At 39.1% G+C, this 13275-nt stretch overlaps 1 protein-coding gene across 6 annotated transcripts in view; it reads right to left on the bottom strand.

Moving 5' to 3' along the window:
• Positions 1-812: 812 nt before the first annotated feature.
• The window catches only part of ctnnd2b (catenin (cadherin-associated protein), delta 2b), a 67670-nt gene continuing 55207 nt past the window's right edge, over positions 813-13275 (bottom strand). For 4 of the 6 annotated variants that reach the window (XM_043221582.1, XM_043221561.1, XM_043221611.1 and 1 more), the window contains 10 exons: positions 12552-12669; positions 10974-11159; positions 9450-9644; positions 8819-8969; positions 7751-7973; positions 6495-6579; positions 6083-6209; positions 4068-4199; positions 3710-3786; positions 813-3138 (listed from right to left, as the gene is read on the bottom strand). In XM_043221582.1, the coding sequence (XP_043077517.1) occupies positions 2893-3138; positions 3710-3786; positions 4068-4199; positions 6083-6209; positions 6495-6579; positions 7751-7973; positions 8819-8969; positions 9450-9644; positions 10974-11159; positions 12552-12669 (1540 nt within the window). In that variant the 3' untranslated portion in view covers positions 813-2892. The remainder of the gene's footprint in view (positions 3139-3709; positions 3787-4067; positions 4200-6082; positions 6210-6494; positions 6580-7750; positions 7974-8818; positions 8970-9449; positions 9645-10973; positions 11160-12551; positions 12670-13275) is intronic. The other 2 variants (XM_043221572.1, XM_043221593.1) reach the window with 1 other exon arrangement.

Below are 13275 nucleotides of genomic sequence, written 5' to 3' on the forward strand. Positions count from 1 at the left end.
AGCATTAGCTACATCTAGTCAGTTGCGATAAGGCTCATGACATGTTCCCAAAACACAATCCAGACATGTGGCATTTCAGTTCTGAAAATGCATCTTTCAGTATTCGTATCTGACGGCAGTCTTACATTAGCATTAAAATCAACATTCACGCCATCGCCGCAATTCTTTGCATCAAGACTGTATAGGGATTAGCATTGATGAGACTGAAATGAATGGACGAGAAGGACCTGATGTTTCAGAGCTGCAGGCACGAGTTGTCGTTTAGCGCCTGCCACACTTTTTTATACTGCGGACTGCTTCTCAGGTCAAGTGAGAAGTACATATCCTGTCAATGTCACAATATCTCTCTGTGGGGAAAATGGTAATGAAACAGTCGTGATGAAATCCTAACAGGAGCTCGCAGCTTGCCTGCCTGGCCTCTGATAGCTATCTAGGAATTCTATCAAAAATACAACGAATTGAAAACTCACATCAGTACAAGGTAACAAAAAAATCTGTCAAAGCGTTAGTGCTGGTGTCTGGAACACAGTGAATGCAATTGACTACATAGATACAAAATCAGTGCTGTTAAAGTGTTAAAAACATTCTATGTATTTGCATATACATACTATATATACATATATATATATATATATATATATATATATATATATATATATATATATATATATATATATATATATATATATATATATATACACACATACATATGAAACCGCATGTGGCAGTAAGATGCGTACCAATGTGAGATTTACCCAAAGAAAACCCTGATAAGGAAGAAATGAGACGGGACAAAATAAATCACAAAACAGTGATTCTCCATTAGTTTATATAGCAGTTGCAACCTGGCATTAAAAAGGTTCACAATTCTCTCAAACACTTTGTCTAGCAACAGAAAAAAAGTTTTACTTACATCTTCAATACAGGTTGTCTGATATGTCTACTTTTTCACAGATATTTTGCTTGTTCTCAGACGTTCACTATCGATGGTGCTGAAGATATGTGAGTTTGGGGATCATCCTGAATCCTTGCATCTGACAATTACCTCTAAGTGTAAAATGACATGAAGGGAAGACCAGGGCTTGCTTCATACCTTCCTGACAGACTTGATGTTTAAGGTTTTTTAAAATTACAAAAAAATGTTAGGGTGTTGTCATTTTTTGTTCTTCGTTTAGTCAATAGAGGAATGTTCACCCATCTTCTCCTGCAATAAGATGACCTGAGATAAGGTATAGGCAATTACCTAAGAGAAAAAAAAAAGAAAATCTAGAGTAGCGTCTATATGCACATCTCTCCTTCTAGAGCATAGGTTGTGTAGGAATCAAAGCTATTCATTTTAGTGGCATCCATTTTACTAAGGACATGAAACACATTCAAAACGTATTAATAAAAGGTAGCAATATAGGCCAAAAGGCGTTCGAGCATTGTTTTAGCACCTTTTTAAGTCAATATTAGAAGCTTCATCACATCAGCCCTCACTGAGCCCTGGTCTCACCTGTTTTACACAGCAAACAACATGACAATAGGAGGTCAACATCTGGATTAGAAATTAAGGTGAACAAAACCCTATGCTTTTTTTTAACTAGCATTTTTTTCCTTGCAATGTTTCTGCGTTAGGTGACATCCACATCTGCACATAAAAAGTATATATATTTTGTATTTATATAATATATATCCATACTCTATTGACAGATCTGTCTACGATGAGCTTAAGAACCACTGATTTTCTGGAAGAAAAAAGCAGATTTTGCAAATGTCTATTTTACAACACAGCGTCAACTAATTGTACATCTTTGGAGGGGAAGTAGCTGTCGAAGACCGTGTCCCTCCTTTTCTCGTTACAGTGTGAATGCTGTCGAAACACATTGTTTTGTTTGTTTTTTTTTTAAAAAAAGCATTTACAAACGGGCATTGACAGAACCAGTGACTTGTTAAACGTAACTTCAACAGCAGCTCTATAGCACCCCTTGGGTCAGGGATTACCACGTTTGGCACATAACTAAGCACAGATCAATCAATGGCTTGTGGAATGACCAGTCTTCATGTCAGTACAGCTGGAAAATAAAGAGCAAAAAATGGACAGATAGGCCTGAAAATGTTCTTATTATTGGTGGTAAACTATGTCCAGGCAGTGATGCTCTGTCGTCAGTTAAAAGTAGTTTCTTCCTCACATAGAAAAATGGGGGAAAAAAACACGTTAGAGCAAACAACACTTCTGAATTATATGCTTTCTGCTGTATTTCTTATCCATCGAGCAGGATGCTGGAGTTCAGTGAGTGTATTTTCCTCTCTTTTAAAATACAGGAAAATAAAATGATATATTGAGCCACATGGGAGGACACAGTAGTCTTTGCGTAATATACACAATGCACCTTGTATCTACATCTGTAATATACAACAAGTACTTTACACCAGACTTAAGAAGTTAAAAAGGAGGTACAAAAACAGGCAAATAATAAAAAGAAACCAAAAAAAGATAGAAAGGCTAAGAGTGTAACGGAGCACTCCATAAAAAGCATGGTTTAACATAAAGAAATGTCAAAAAAATGCGTGAAAACTACTTCCTTAGCTTGTGTCGAATGTCGTTTTCTTGTGCTTCACGTAACTGGCCCATCTCTGCGCCACATATCTTCCGCTTTCCCGTTTACATGTCGATTCCCTCCACCGCTTTGCAAAAACACCAAAGTTCAAGTGGTCCTTTCTGTAAAACCCTCCTAAGTTCTCTCTCTTCCCGCACTTTCCTAACCTTGCTCATCGGCCGAGTGGCAGCCCACTGTGGTGCGAGCAGTGAACCGAACTGAAGGTTTACGTGTGTGAGATGTCTACTAGTGTTCATGCACATGCTGGGCTGGTCTCTGTCCGTAGGCCAGCCTCCAGCCTGCCTCTGTGCCTCTACACCCAGGAATCCGGCGAGGCAGGGTAGTGGCTCGTCTCGTAGTTGAGTTCACTGTACGGGCGGGATGCCGAGTAAAAGTCCACGTAGTTCCCCGTGGACTTCAGTCCCAGGTGCATGGTGCCGTCGGCGGCTGGTGGTGGGCGCTTATGCGCTTGGTCCTCGTAGTACGGCTCCTCGAAGTTGGCTCCTGGGGGAGTCTGGAAGGGAGGGTAGGCCTCTGGAGGGTTCCCTTGAGCGGAGACCTGACGAAAACAATGAGAGCGTAAGGGCTGTTTTGTGAAGTGACATAAATGTGTTATGTGCTAGTTCAGAAACTAAGAATCTAATTTACAATTCAAATCAAGCGCTTTCCGTCTAATAAAGTTAAAAGGCAATGAATGCATGTTATATAAGAGGTACCTCATCTAAACAGCGTTTTGCGGCTTAGGTTGCCCCCACAGAGCCATCGAAAATAACTCAACATACTTCATCCACGCAAAACCAGAAATGTGTTTATGTGTACTAATATAATATAACATCTATATAAAAAGTATATGTAATAAACAGCAAATATATTCTTCAAAAAGTTTCATACAAATATTTTGTGCATTAGAAAAAGAGATTTAACTTTTGATAACCTTGTATTTTAACTTAAAAAAATATAATAATGATAATATGATATACAGGTATATTTTCTATTAGAGATATTACGTTCATATTATAGCAATTATCTCAGTTGCCTTTAAAAGTGTTCAAACATTTGCCCTGTTTTTAACACGTGAAAATGTCAAGATAATATATACGTTACAACTCTGTGTGATGTTGTGAACTCACCTGGTTATGCTTGATGTCATCACCAGGAGACATGTAAGCACCTCTGAACAGTGTAGATGTTCCACTGGAGATTTGAGCTGCAGAGACAGTCAATTATAAAGATTCTTCTTGTTCTATAGCTACAGAAAATGTTGACATGAAACAGGTGTGTGGGTATATGAATTACAGGTTGTGACTTTTGTTGAGGTAAAAGACTTCGCACCAAGAAGCAAAGGTAAGATGTCAGACACTTTTCCGGTGAATAAACCTGTTACACTGTTACTTTGGCTAATTACTCTCTCGTGTAATTCACTGCCTTTATTTGATGGTTTGTCTGTCAGTCACATACGGAAGCTTTAACCTTCCTCTACGGCCTTACCTGCCATGGCGTCTTTTCTGGAGGTGTGCTCGCCCTTGTTTCCATGGTAACCAGAATTGGTTCCAGTTGACTCATAGTCTGTCTTTCTCTCCTTCAAGCTCATCATTTCTCGAGGGGAGGTGGGGGCACTTGCTAAAAAACAGCAAGTCAACCAATAATGAGTGAGAGGGGAAAAACAGCCTTGTTTGTTTAGGAGAAAGTATCTTGACACATTTGAAAGTACAATAAGATCTCATTCCATCAAGGGATCTTTTATTTTACATAAAAAACTCATTTACTGTAATGAAGCAATTCTCTTGTTGCCTTCTGAGGCAAACAAGTGTCAGTGCTCTCCTCCTAATTGCTAAATGGAATTGGTCAGGTAATTGATTGGTTTTGTCTGGGCTTCTTTCTCGTTCCTTCAGCAATAATTTATTTCACCTTTCTTGTCAGCTTTGTGTTTGGCAAAGCTTTGGTTAGTTCAAATAAAGCTGTCTTTACGCTTTCTGTCAGGAAGTGAGATCTATAGAGGTAACGCTTAATAATACCCTTTATAAATTACTGCATAGTTCATGCACATTCAAACTGTTTTATATTATAAATATAAAAATTAGTTGGAGAAGAAATTTGACAACACAAAATACGACATGTTGTAAATGCAGTAAATGCAATATTTCTATCCATATACTGAAATTGATTTAAATGATTCACACTTTGTTCAGATTATCATAATTAAAACAAATAAGTGTTAATTTATCATTCATTTTTGCATTTTATGATGAATTTTCATATAGTTTCAAAGTCGAACAAGGGCAAAGGTAAAACAATAACATTTATAAACAGAAGGCTACTGAAAGGTGTCAGAATATAATAATAATAAAAAAAAAGTTTACAGAGTTTTACTGTGACCTTCATAAAAAAGAAAGGAAAACGAAATCTGTTAATGAAACCCCTGGGACATACAAGTGAAATGTACAGAGTTGAGGAAACAATAACCCAATAGCATCCTCAGCAATTCAAGAAAAGATTATTTTGCAACAAAGCATTTCATTATACCAGAAAGACATACTTAACATGTCATCATTTAATTATGTGGATGTTAATGAATCAGCTCTTGAGGACAATCTCCTGTTTTTGCTATTTTAAGCCTGACTTTGCTGGCCGGTATACAGTCTACGCTAGATGGCCATCTTAATTGCAAATGTATTAATTTTTTATTTCCTCGAGAAATTACAAACTGCACAATTTAAAAGGTGTGAGATTTCTCATTTGGGATAGTTTCCCACCACAGCAGGTAGAATGAATATGCCTTCCTTTTGGTTTGTCCCATGATAGGTGAGGACATTATGAGCATTTAATATTCAGGTTGCCTCTAGACTACATTTGAATAAACATAATGAAAAATCTGAATAAAGATTTATTACGGAGTAAAAATGAGGTAGCACTATTAATGCAGGCATAAAATGAGTTTAAAGGCGGAATCTGTTCAAATAAACTTTGATATCTGAAACACAACTAGAGAACAGACAGTGCCTGCTAAACAAAGCGTGTTAATTAAGCAGAACAGACTCTTCTGTAGCACTGTGTAATTAGGATACGCCTGGCGCCCTGACTGACAGTATTGTACTGGATTCTGCGACCCACCATCAACTGAAAATGGACAAATATCAGGATATAGACTGATCTTGACAACAGTGTTCCCTCTATAATCACAGCATAAGCCACACTTTTATCTCTCATTAATGTACTATTTAGGGATAACTCATTATAAACAAGAAGTTGACAAATTTTCAGAAAAACTGACTGGCTGATAAATGAGCTTAACTTGTTTTAGATGCTTTAATTAATACACTCTTTAATACACAATACACAATTTTCTGACTTCTTGATTTGAAAAATAAGTAGTTTTGATCATTTCAGATCAGATCTCTTTTAATTTCTCTGATCTACTCCTGACAAGGAGATGAAGATGATGATAGAGTGCAAAAGAAATGTCAGTTATATTGCTTGTTGTCAAAAAGTGGAGCGACTCTCACCTGATCGATTATTGGGCGAAGTCCGCACAGGAGAGATAGATGGAGTGCGAGAGGAGGAATAAGGTCGTTGTCTATCTCTCTCAATTGTTGATGAAGAGCCAACAAAGTGATACTGAGAATATCCGTCCTGCCATAAAAATAAGAGAAGCATGGTAATCTGTTCAACATAAAACTTCACTCGCTAAAACAAGTATATGACAGACAAAGAAAGAAAACAAAACAGATTTTCACGCATTTGAAACTGAATTCCTTGGATCAGATAAACCAAAGGGTTAGAACGGGCAGTTAGCACCTGCTGGTAGATGCTGTAGCTGCACAACTTGGCAGCAAAAAGTCTCTAACTCCAATGATGCCCATATATAGGTGCAAATGTAATAGATGTGAGAACTGCGAGGTCTTCTGAATTTATTACCTTTTTATAGAGGCTTCGCAAATCTCTGTACTGCCACATGCTGTTGAGGACTTGAGATGCCGCCTTCACCACCTTCGGTGTGTGTCTGCAGGGAAACATAGAAGAGGAAATGAATACAATGCATAGCCCTATCTCCAATAATATAAGCAATATAAATGAATTTTCAGTTTCTAATCCATTTCTGGGGCATTTAATATAATGGATTGCTTCATAGTTTTTTTGCAAAGAGTGCAAACTAAATAAACCCTGTGGTATAATGCAGAAGCTTTATAAAAAAGTACTTTCTCAGCTATACAAACAAAGTGTTGATAGATACAGACTATAAATACCTCAGTAAAAATTTATTTTAGTTCAGCTCAATGTGTTCATAGATTTCTCTAATGGTGATAAATTCTAACATACGAAATAAGCTCTAACTGCAACAATAAATATTATAACTTCTATAGTAAATGCTGCGGTAATGAGTTTACTTATACTACTCTGCCATTCAAAGGTTCCACAGTTCCACAAAACGGTAACATTGTGAAATATTACTATAATTTTTTAAGTTGTGTAGTTTAATGTATGTAATTTTTTCCTGTGGTGGCAAAGCAGAATCTTCAGAAGCCTTTAGTGCACCAGTATCACATGATCCTTCAGAAATATCTAATATTTCTGTAGAAACCATATGACATGTTTTTAGGGTTCTTGATAAATAGACAGTTCCAAAAAAACAGCATTTATTTGATCTTTAGTAACATTCCAAAAAGCTTTACTTTAGCTTTTTGATCACTTTAATGCATTCTTGCTTTAAAAAAAAAAACATTAATTTTAAAAGTAACATTTATTTCTTAAATTTTACCCCAAACTACCCAAACATTAGTGCGTCAACCACAACTAAAAATAACCATTATCATGTAATGCACTTTCAGAGTTAACTAATTTAGTACAGTAGCTCAGAAATCCCAGCAGAGCTACTGGACTTCCATCAATCCTAACATCTTCTGAAATGAGAATTTGACTTCTAAGCTAAATGCATTTTTTCCACACCGTCCTGCGATAAAAACTGTTAAAAGTGAATTGCTTAAGTAGTTTTTCATTTTTCATAATACAGAATAGGAGATGAAATGAATGAAAGGTTCAGCATGTCTTCTTCCTTTACAAACTCGTTTCCTTTCCAGTTGAAACATTCCAAATTCTACAGGACATAACAGGGTAAATTGGGGATTTGTCTTCACGCTCTAAATGATTGTGATCATGTTATGGAAGATACTAACTTGTCTCCTTTGCTGCGAGCAATGCCGATGAGTTTCTCAATGCCTCCAGCGTCACGAAGAGCCTTGGTGTTCTCCATGTTCTTGGTGATGACTTCATGCAGAGCGCAGCAGATCGCCGTGATGGTGTCATCTGACATGCTCTTGCTGGCGCCGCCGGTGCCAGTGCTGTTATTATTGTTGCCCCCCGGTAGGCGATGGACCAGATCCCTCATGGCATACTTGCCTGTGGGTTGCATGAACAAGAATGAACAGAAAAAAAAAGTCAGGGAAGAGCTGTGACAACCTTTTCAGAGATGCAGATTTTGAATTGTGATTCTACCGTCGGCATGTGGAGCTCTTTAATTGCGCTGAACCTCAAGGCCGCAACTGAAAATGCCAAAGCGTCCGATACACCCACATCACTACCCAGCAGCTCTATTACACTTAACACGACCGCAAAAGACCCATTCCCACCAGGGAGCTAATTCTCTCTGCAACGAACTCCTTTCAACCGGTATGCATTGAAGTTACATGAAAGAAAGGTTCCCGTGAGCACTTGCAGCTTTGCCCGCTTCATCGCTGATTTCCTTAAATAATAAAGGACATTTGAACAGCTCTATCTGAAATGAGCCCGCAGGATCAGTATTCCAAGGGCGCTGCCGTCTCGGCATTTGTACAGTTTTATGCCGTTCCTTTTGCCCTATATTCCAAAAGAAATTCACACGCCTTCGAACTCACGCAGGGCCAAGACTAGACTGAAAGAGTGCGAGCGGTTGCCAGGGAGACAAGGGGGCCCATCAGAATACACAAACTATTAAAAAGATCAATAGTCTGTTAGTGTCGTGAGCAGCCTTTCAAACAATGGCATCTCGCCTCACTGCAATACTTCACTAGAAATGCTACACAGATGCCCTCGCTGATACACACATCACAAATACACACACTCACAAACAAAAAGAAATAGATCATGAAAGCCCTCTGCCTTGCAAGTAATTTAAGGGTACACGTACCTCTGCGGCATTCGGCTCGGATAGAGTCAAAGAGAAAATGTTAGCTCGAGGCAAACACACTTCCGTGTCCCAAACCTACCTATGAGCTCCTTGTTCCTGACATCAAGGGCCATGTTTCGGAGAGCTGTGGCCACTGCACACACCACCCGGTCATTGTCTATTCTCAGCAACTCCACCAGAATGGGCAGCCCTTTCTCTTTCCGAACCGCAGCACGGATGTACACCGACCACTGCAGACACAGGAAATGGACAAAAGGGTCCCGCAGAATGCTAATCAATACATCAGCTGAACAGAAACAAATGATAGAATGAGATTTTGGTGTCAACGCTACGTGAAATGTGACTTTAGTTCATTGCGCTGTTATTTGTTTCACTTTTCTGAGTAGAAAATGAGGACCACAGAAGATTCTGAAGTGCAAAATTGCAAAATTTGACAAATGTCCATGTTCACACTTTCAAGATTTTGAGTATGAATCCAGCTCTCTACATTGTATCTATCTGAATATGTGAGTTTAAAGCAATCAGCTACCTTACCCTGGTGTACATTGTTTTCAATATTAAGAATAGAATTTTCTCCAAGTTGGTGTTAAACTCCATGATTTTGACAGACAAAACTGAGGCATGAATGTGTATTTGTGTCAGTCATAATGGTGATGGGTGCCAGAGCCAGTTTGTTTGGATCATGGCTCTTTGGGTGCAGGGTTACTCACAGGTTTTAAGGTGGGGCCTACCTTCCAGCTACCCGCTGCCAGGTTCTGTAGAGCCCCAGCCGCTCCCTCCAGCGTGTCCGGGTTCGAGCACTCAGACAGTAGAGTGAGGTATGGTTTTACTATGGACGGGTGCCAGAGCATCTGCAATCCCTTTGGAGGGTCACTAGAGTCTGGGAAAGGCCCAACACCATCCCACTGAAAGCAGAGAAAGAGTGTTGATAAAGAGTGTTACCACTGAGAAAAGAACAGATACATTCCACAAGGTTACAAAATAGGGTCCTGAAACAAAACAGAATATACAAAGAAAGGAGGTACTCAACTTTTATTAAATATAGATTTGATCATCAGTTTTGTTTTAGTTCATTTTTTATTCATTTTCTATGTGGATTTGCGATTTTCTAGCAATAAAGAAATTAACTGAGAATTAGAATGGATAAAACATAATAAGGCAAAATCACCAGAGTTTGTAGAAGTTTACAGAAGCCACTTAGACCTCAGTGTCGCATGATGCTTCATAAATCATTCTAATATGCTGATTTGGTGCTCAGAGAAACATTTCATTTTTACTGTTGAAAACTCTTTCACTTTCTAGAACAACTTTGATGAATAGTTCAAAAGAAGAGCAGTTATTTTAAATGGAAATCTTTTGTAACACTTTACTTCCACTAATGTCTTTACTGTCACTTTTGATCAACTCGATGCATCTTTGAATAATACATTTCTTTTGAAAAAAAAAAGAAAAAGAAATGTTGACTTTTTTTTTTTTTTTTTTTTTACAACAATGAACGCAAAATTATGACACTGTTGTATAGCTTAAATTGCTAGATACGGTGGAGATGGGACAGGCCAAAAATCACAATTTAACGAGGATGGAGGGGGTTTCACAACAAAAAACAAGGGATTTGTGCCAATGTGTAATGGGACACAAAATTGTACCCTATTCATGGAAAGTGCCAGATGCTATTTTATTTTTGGCCTTTTTATTAATAAGCGCAGTACAGAGCCATCAGGAAATGATGGCGAGAAGAGGAGGAAACAGGACTGGCCAATCACAAGCCAGACTAGGACTCATATTGCCTGGTAATTTGCAGAATCCCATAGTATTTATTGGAGATAACATGGTACTTTTTTTTGCTGTGTATTGAATTATTTAAAGATAAAGCTCACTGGTTGTTTAGGATACAGAGTAATTGAATAGACAGGGGAAACTCAACCGTCGCACAACCAGATGTGCATTTGCATCGTTGTTAAAGGAACAGATGACTCACAGACAATTTAGTTATTTAAAAGCCACAATGCAAAGTAATGCCACCTTTTACCTCTCTATTCATGTCATGCAAATGCTGAACAAACACTCTCAATGCCCTTATCTTCATCTGTTTTCAGAAACTAAATGAAATCAGCCTGGAAAATACGTAATTATCCACTGGAGGAGGACGAGTGTCGACGCAGGCGACCCGCACGCGAATGCTGCTAAGTGATGCTAATTGCCAGCAGCTGCAGGGATAAAAACCCCCGGCCCACCTGATCGTGGCTCTTCTTTTTCTTTTTCTTCTTGCCCCAGCAGCCGGAGCTCTCCGCATCCTTCCCGCTGGCATCGGTGCACAGAACCCCATCCAGCTCCTCCGATCCCATCTGCTGCCCCTGAGACGTCTCTGCCGCCAACCTGTACGACAGGTTCCGCAGGATGCACACGCAGTTCTCGATGGTCTACAAGGGGGCAAGTTTTTAGATTACAAAAATGGCAAAACATGGTAACACCTGCAAGTGTGAGAATTCACTGCAAAACACCTCCAGAGGTTTGACTTTATTTGCCATCATTCATCTTTCTGTATTTGCGAGACAATCTGTCCTCTTTGCGAGGCTGTGCATTATTGTGCTCTGAACTCTTAATAGTCTCTTGTTAGATTAGTCCTCTGGACGGACTCCAGTGGAGAGCTGGAGAACTAATCCTATTGTGATGAGCAGTGAGGCAGGAAAAACAAAGAGGACGACTTTGATCTTGTAAATGCTTTCAGAGGGATTAAAGTGTGATGCTCTTTTTTTCCCCTCATTCAAACTTGTTCTCACAAAGAACAAGTTATGCCAGTAACAGAGACCCCTTGAAAATCAAACAAAAACTCAAGAGGTGTGTCACTGCATGACTTTATCTGCATAATTACCATAAAGCTCTTTTAAAAGCGACCACAGCTATGAAGTACAGTTGTTTTTTTACAACATTGTTCGTGGTACAGCAATTAAAGTGGAGCCAAGACAAAACCTAAAATAAACTACTGGTTTAAAAGCTAGGGACAACAAAAGTGAACATAATTTGGTAGCAAAAGCTACCAACATTCTTCTTTTGAGTTCAGCTGAGAACAGTTATATCTCCATGTAAACCTGTCTGACCAGTGAAGCTCAAATCAGCATGAAATCAATTTGTACTGTTTATAAATCAACTGTAGTTTGTTTTCAGTTATTTAGTTCAAACCATGTTGGTTTAATGATATAGAACTGTTGTTAATGATGCTGGCACACCGGTGCTGGAGTAATAATTTCTTGCTGTTATTTAATCAGTTCGATATTGAATTAATGTCAGATTACTGCTGTAAATAAACACAGCATCTGAAGGCTTGTTCACTACCTTCGCTCCACATTTTTTCGATTTATTTGCAGATGTTGGATTCAATCACAAGTTCCCTCATACGTCATATAACCCAGATCACATTCACTACCTGTTAGCTTGCACATTTTGCTCAAACCACACTAACAAGGCAATGAAAAAACACTGAATCACTGAACTATGTTGGTATCATGTGTCTACAGTTGGCTAACAATGCACACCAGAACAGTGTTTTTTACTGTTATGTGCAATATTCATCAGATTTTGAGCGAAAGGACTGTGGGTGGTCGGTGGGCGTGCGATCTGAGACTAAGATGGTCTAGACTGGGTTTTTTGCCAATTTTGCATTGTGTCTTCAATCTCATTTAACATTTAGCAGGGCAGAAGTGCTGCGATGGTTGGAGAGTAAAAGCTGCACAACTAAACCTGCTAGAATTCTCAGTGGTGCTCGGTTGAATGCATATACTTTTGTAGAAAGGCAGAGGAGGGAAAGGTCAAACCTTGCTGTCGATCTCACTGGTGCCCAGGGCTGTCTGGATGACATAGAGCAGCGCATCAGTCAGTCCCTCACACTCTCTCATCCTGCGGCGGGCCTCTTCTCCAGCTGAGCTCACGTTCCTGTAGAGAACACGTTCACACATACATTCACACAATGTCACGCATGTTGTATTATTGACTCGATTGATTACGTTTTGGCAGTTCTGAGCTTCTAAATCAATACTAAACCAACCAAAGGGCAGATGGTCTTCAACATCAATAAGCTTTTTTGTGGAAATGAGTAGTAACTCACTTTCTCCCCAAGTTCTTATGAAACAGTGCAATGTTTGGACAGTGGTGTTTTTATGCTTCTCAACAAATCAACTCTGCAACAAGAGAAAGTTTTTTAACGTAGAAAAACTCTAAACATCAGCTTTATGAATCACCAGCAACGTGCTTCAAAGCTACAAGCTTAGCATCCCAAGAGCTGGAGCCTCGGGAGACCTCAATCGGGAAGTCTGATCTGAGCAGGGCCTTATTCTAAGGTGCCTGTGAGAAATCAAAGACCACATCCTGTCGTCTCTCTCTCTCACGCTCTCCAAGAAGCTTCTAAGAGATCTGTGTGTCTCAGGCAGCTGCAGGTGGTGTGGCAACTGTGTCCAACCATTAAATATTCAATCAGACTTCTAGTTCCTCAGCCATCCATGAAGAGGATTAATTATCACGCTGGGCGTAGGGAGCTTAGTC

The sequence above is a fragment of the Puntigrus tetrazona genome, chromosome 2 (genome assembly GCF_018831695.1).
Source record: "Puntigrus tetrazona isolate hp1 chromosome 2, ASM1883169v1, whole genome shotgun sequence".
NCBI classification, from domain to species: Eukaryota; Metazoa; Chordata; class Actinopteri; order Cypriniformes; family Cyprinidae; genus Puntigrus; species Puntigrus tetrazona.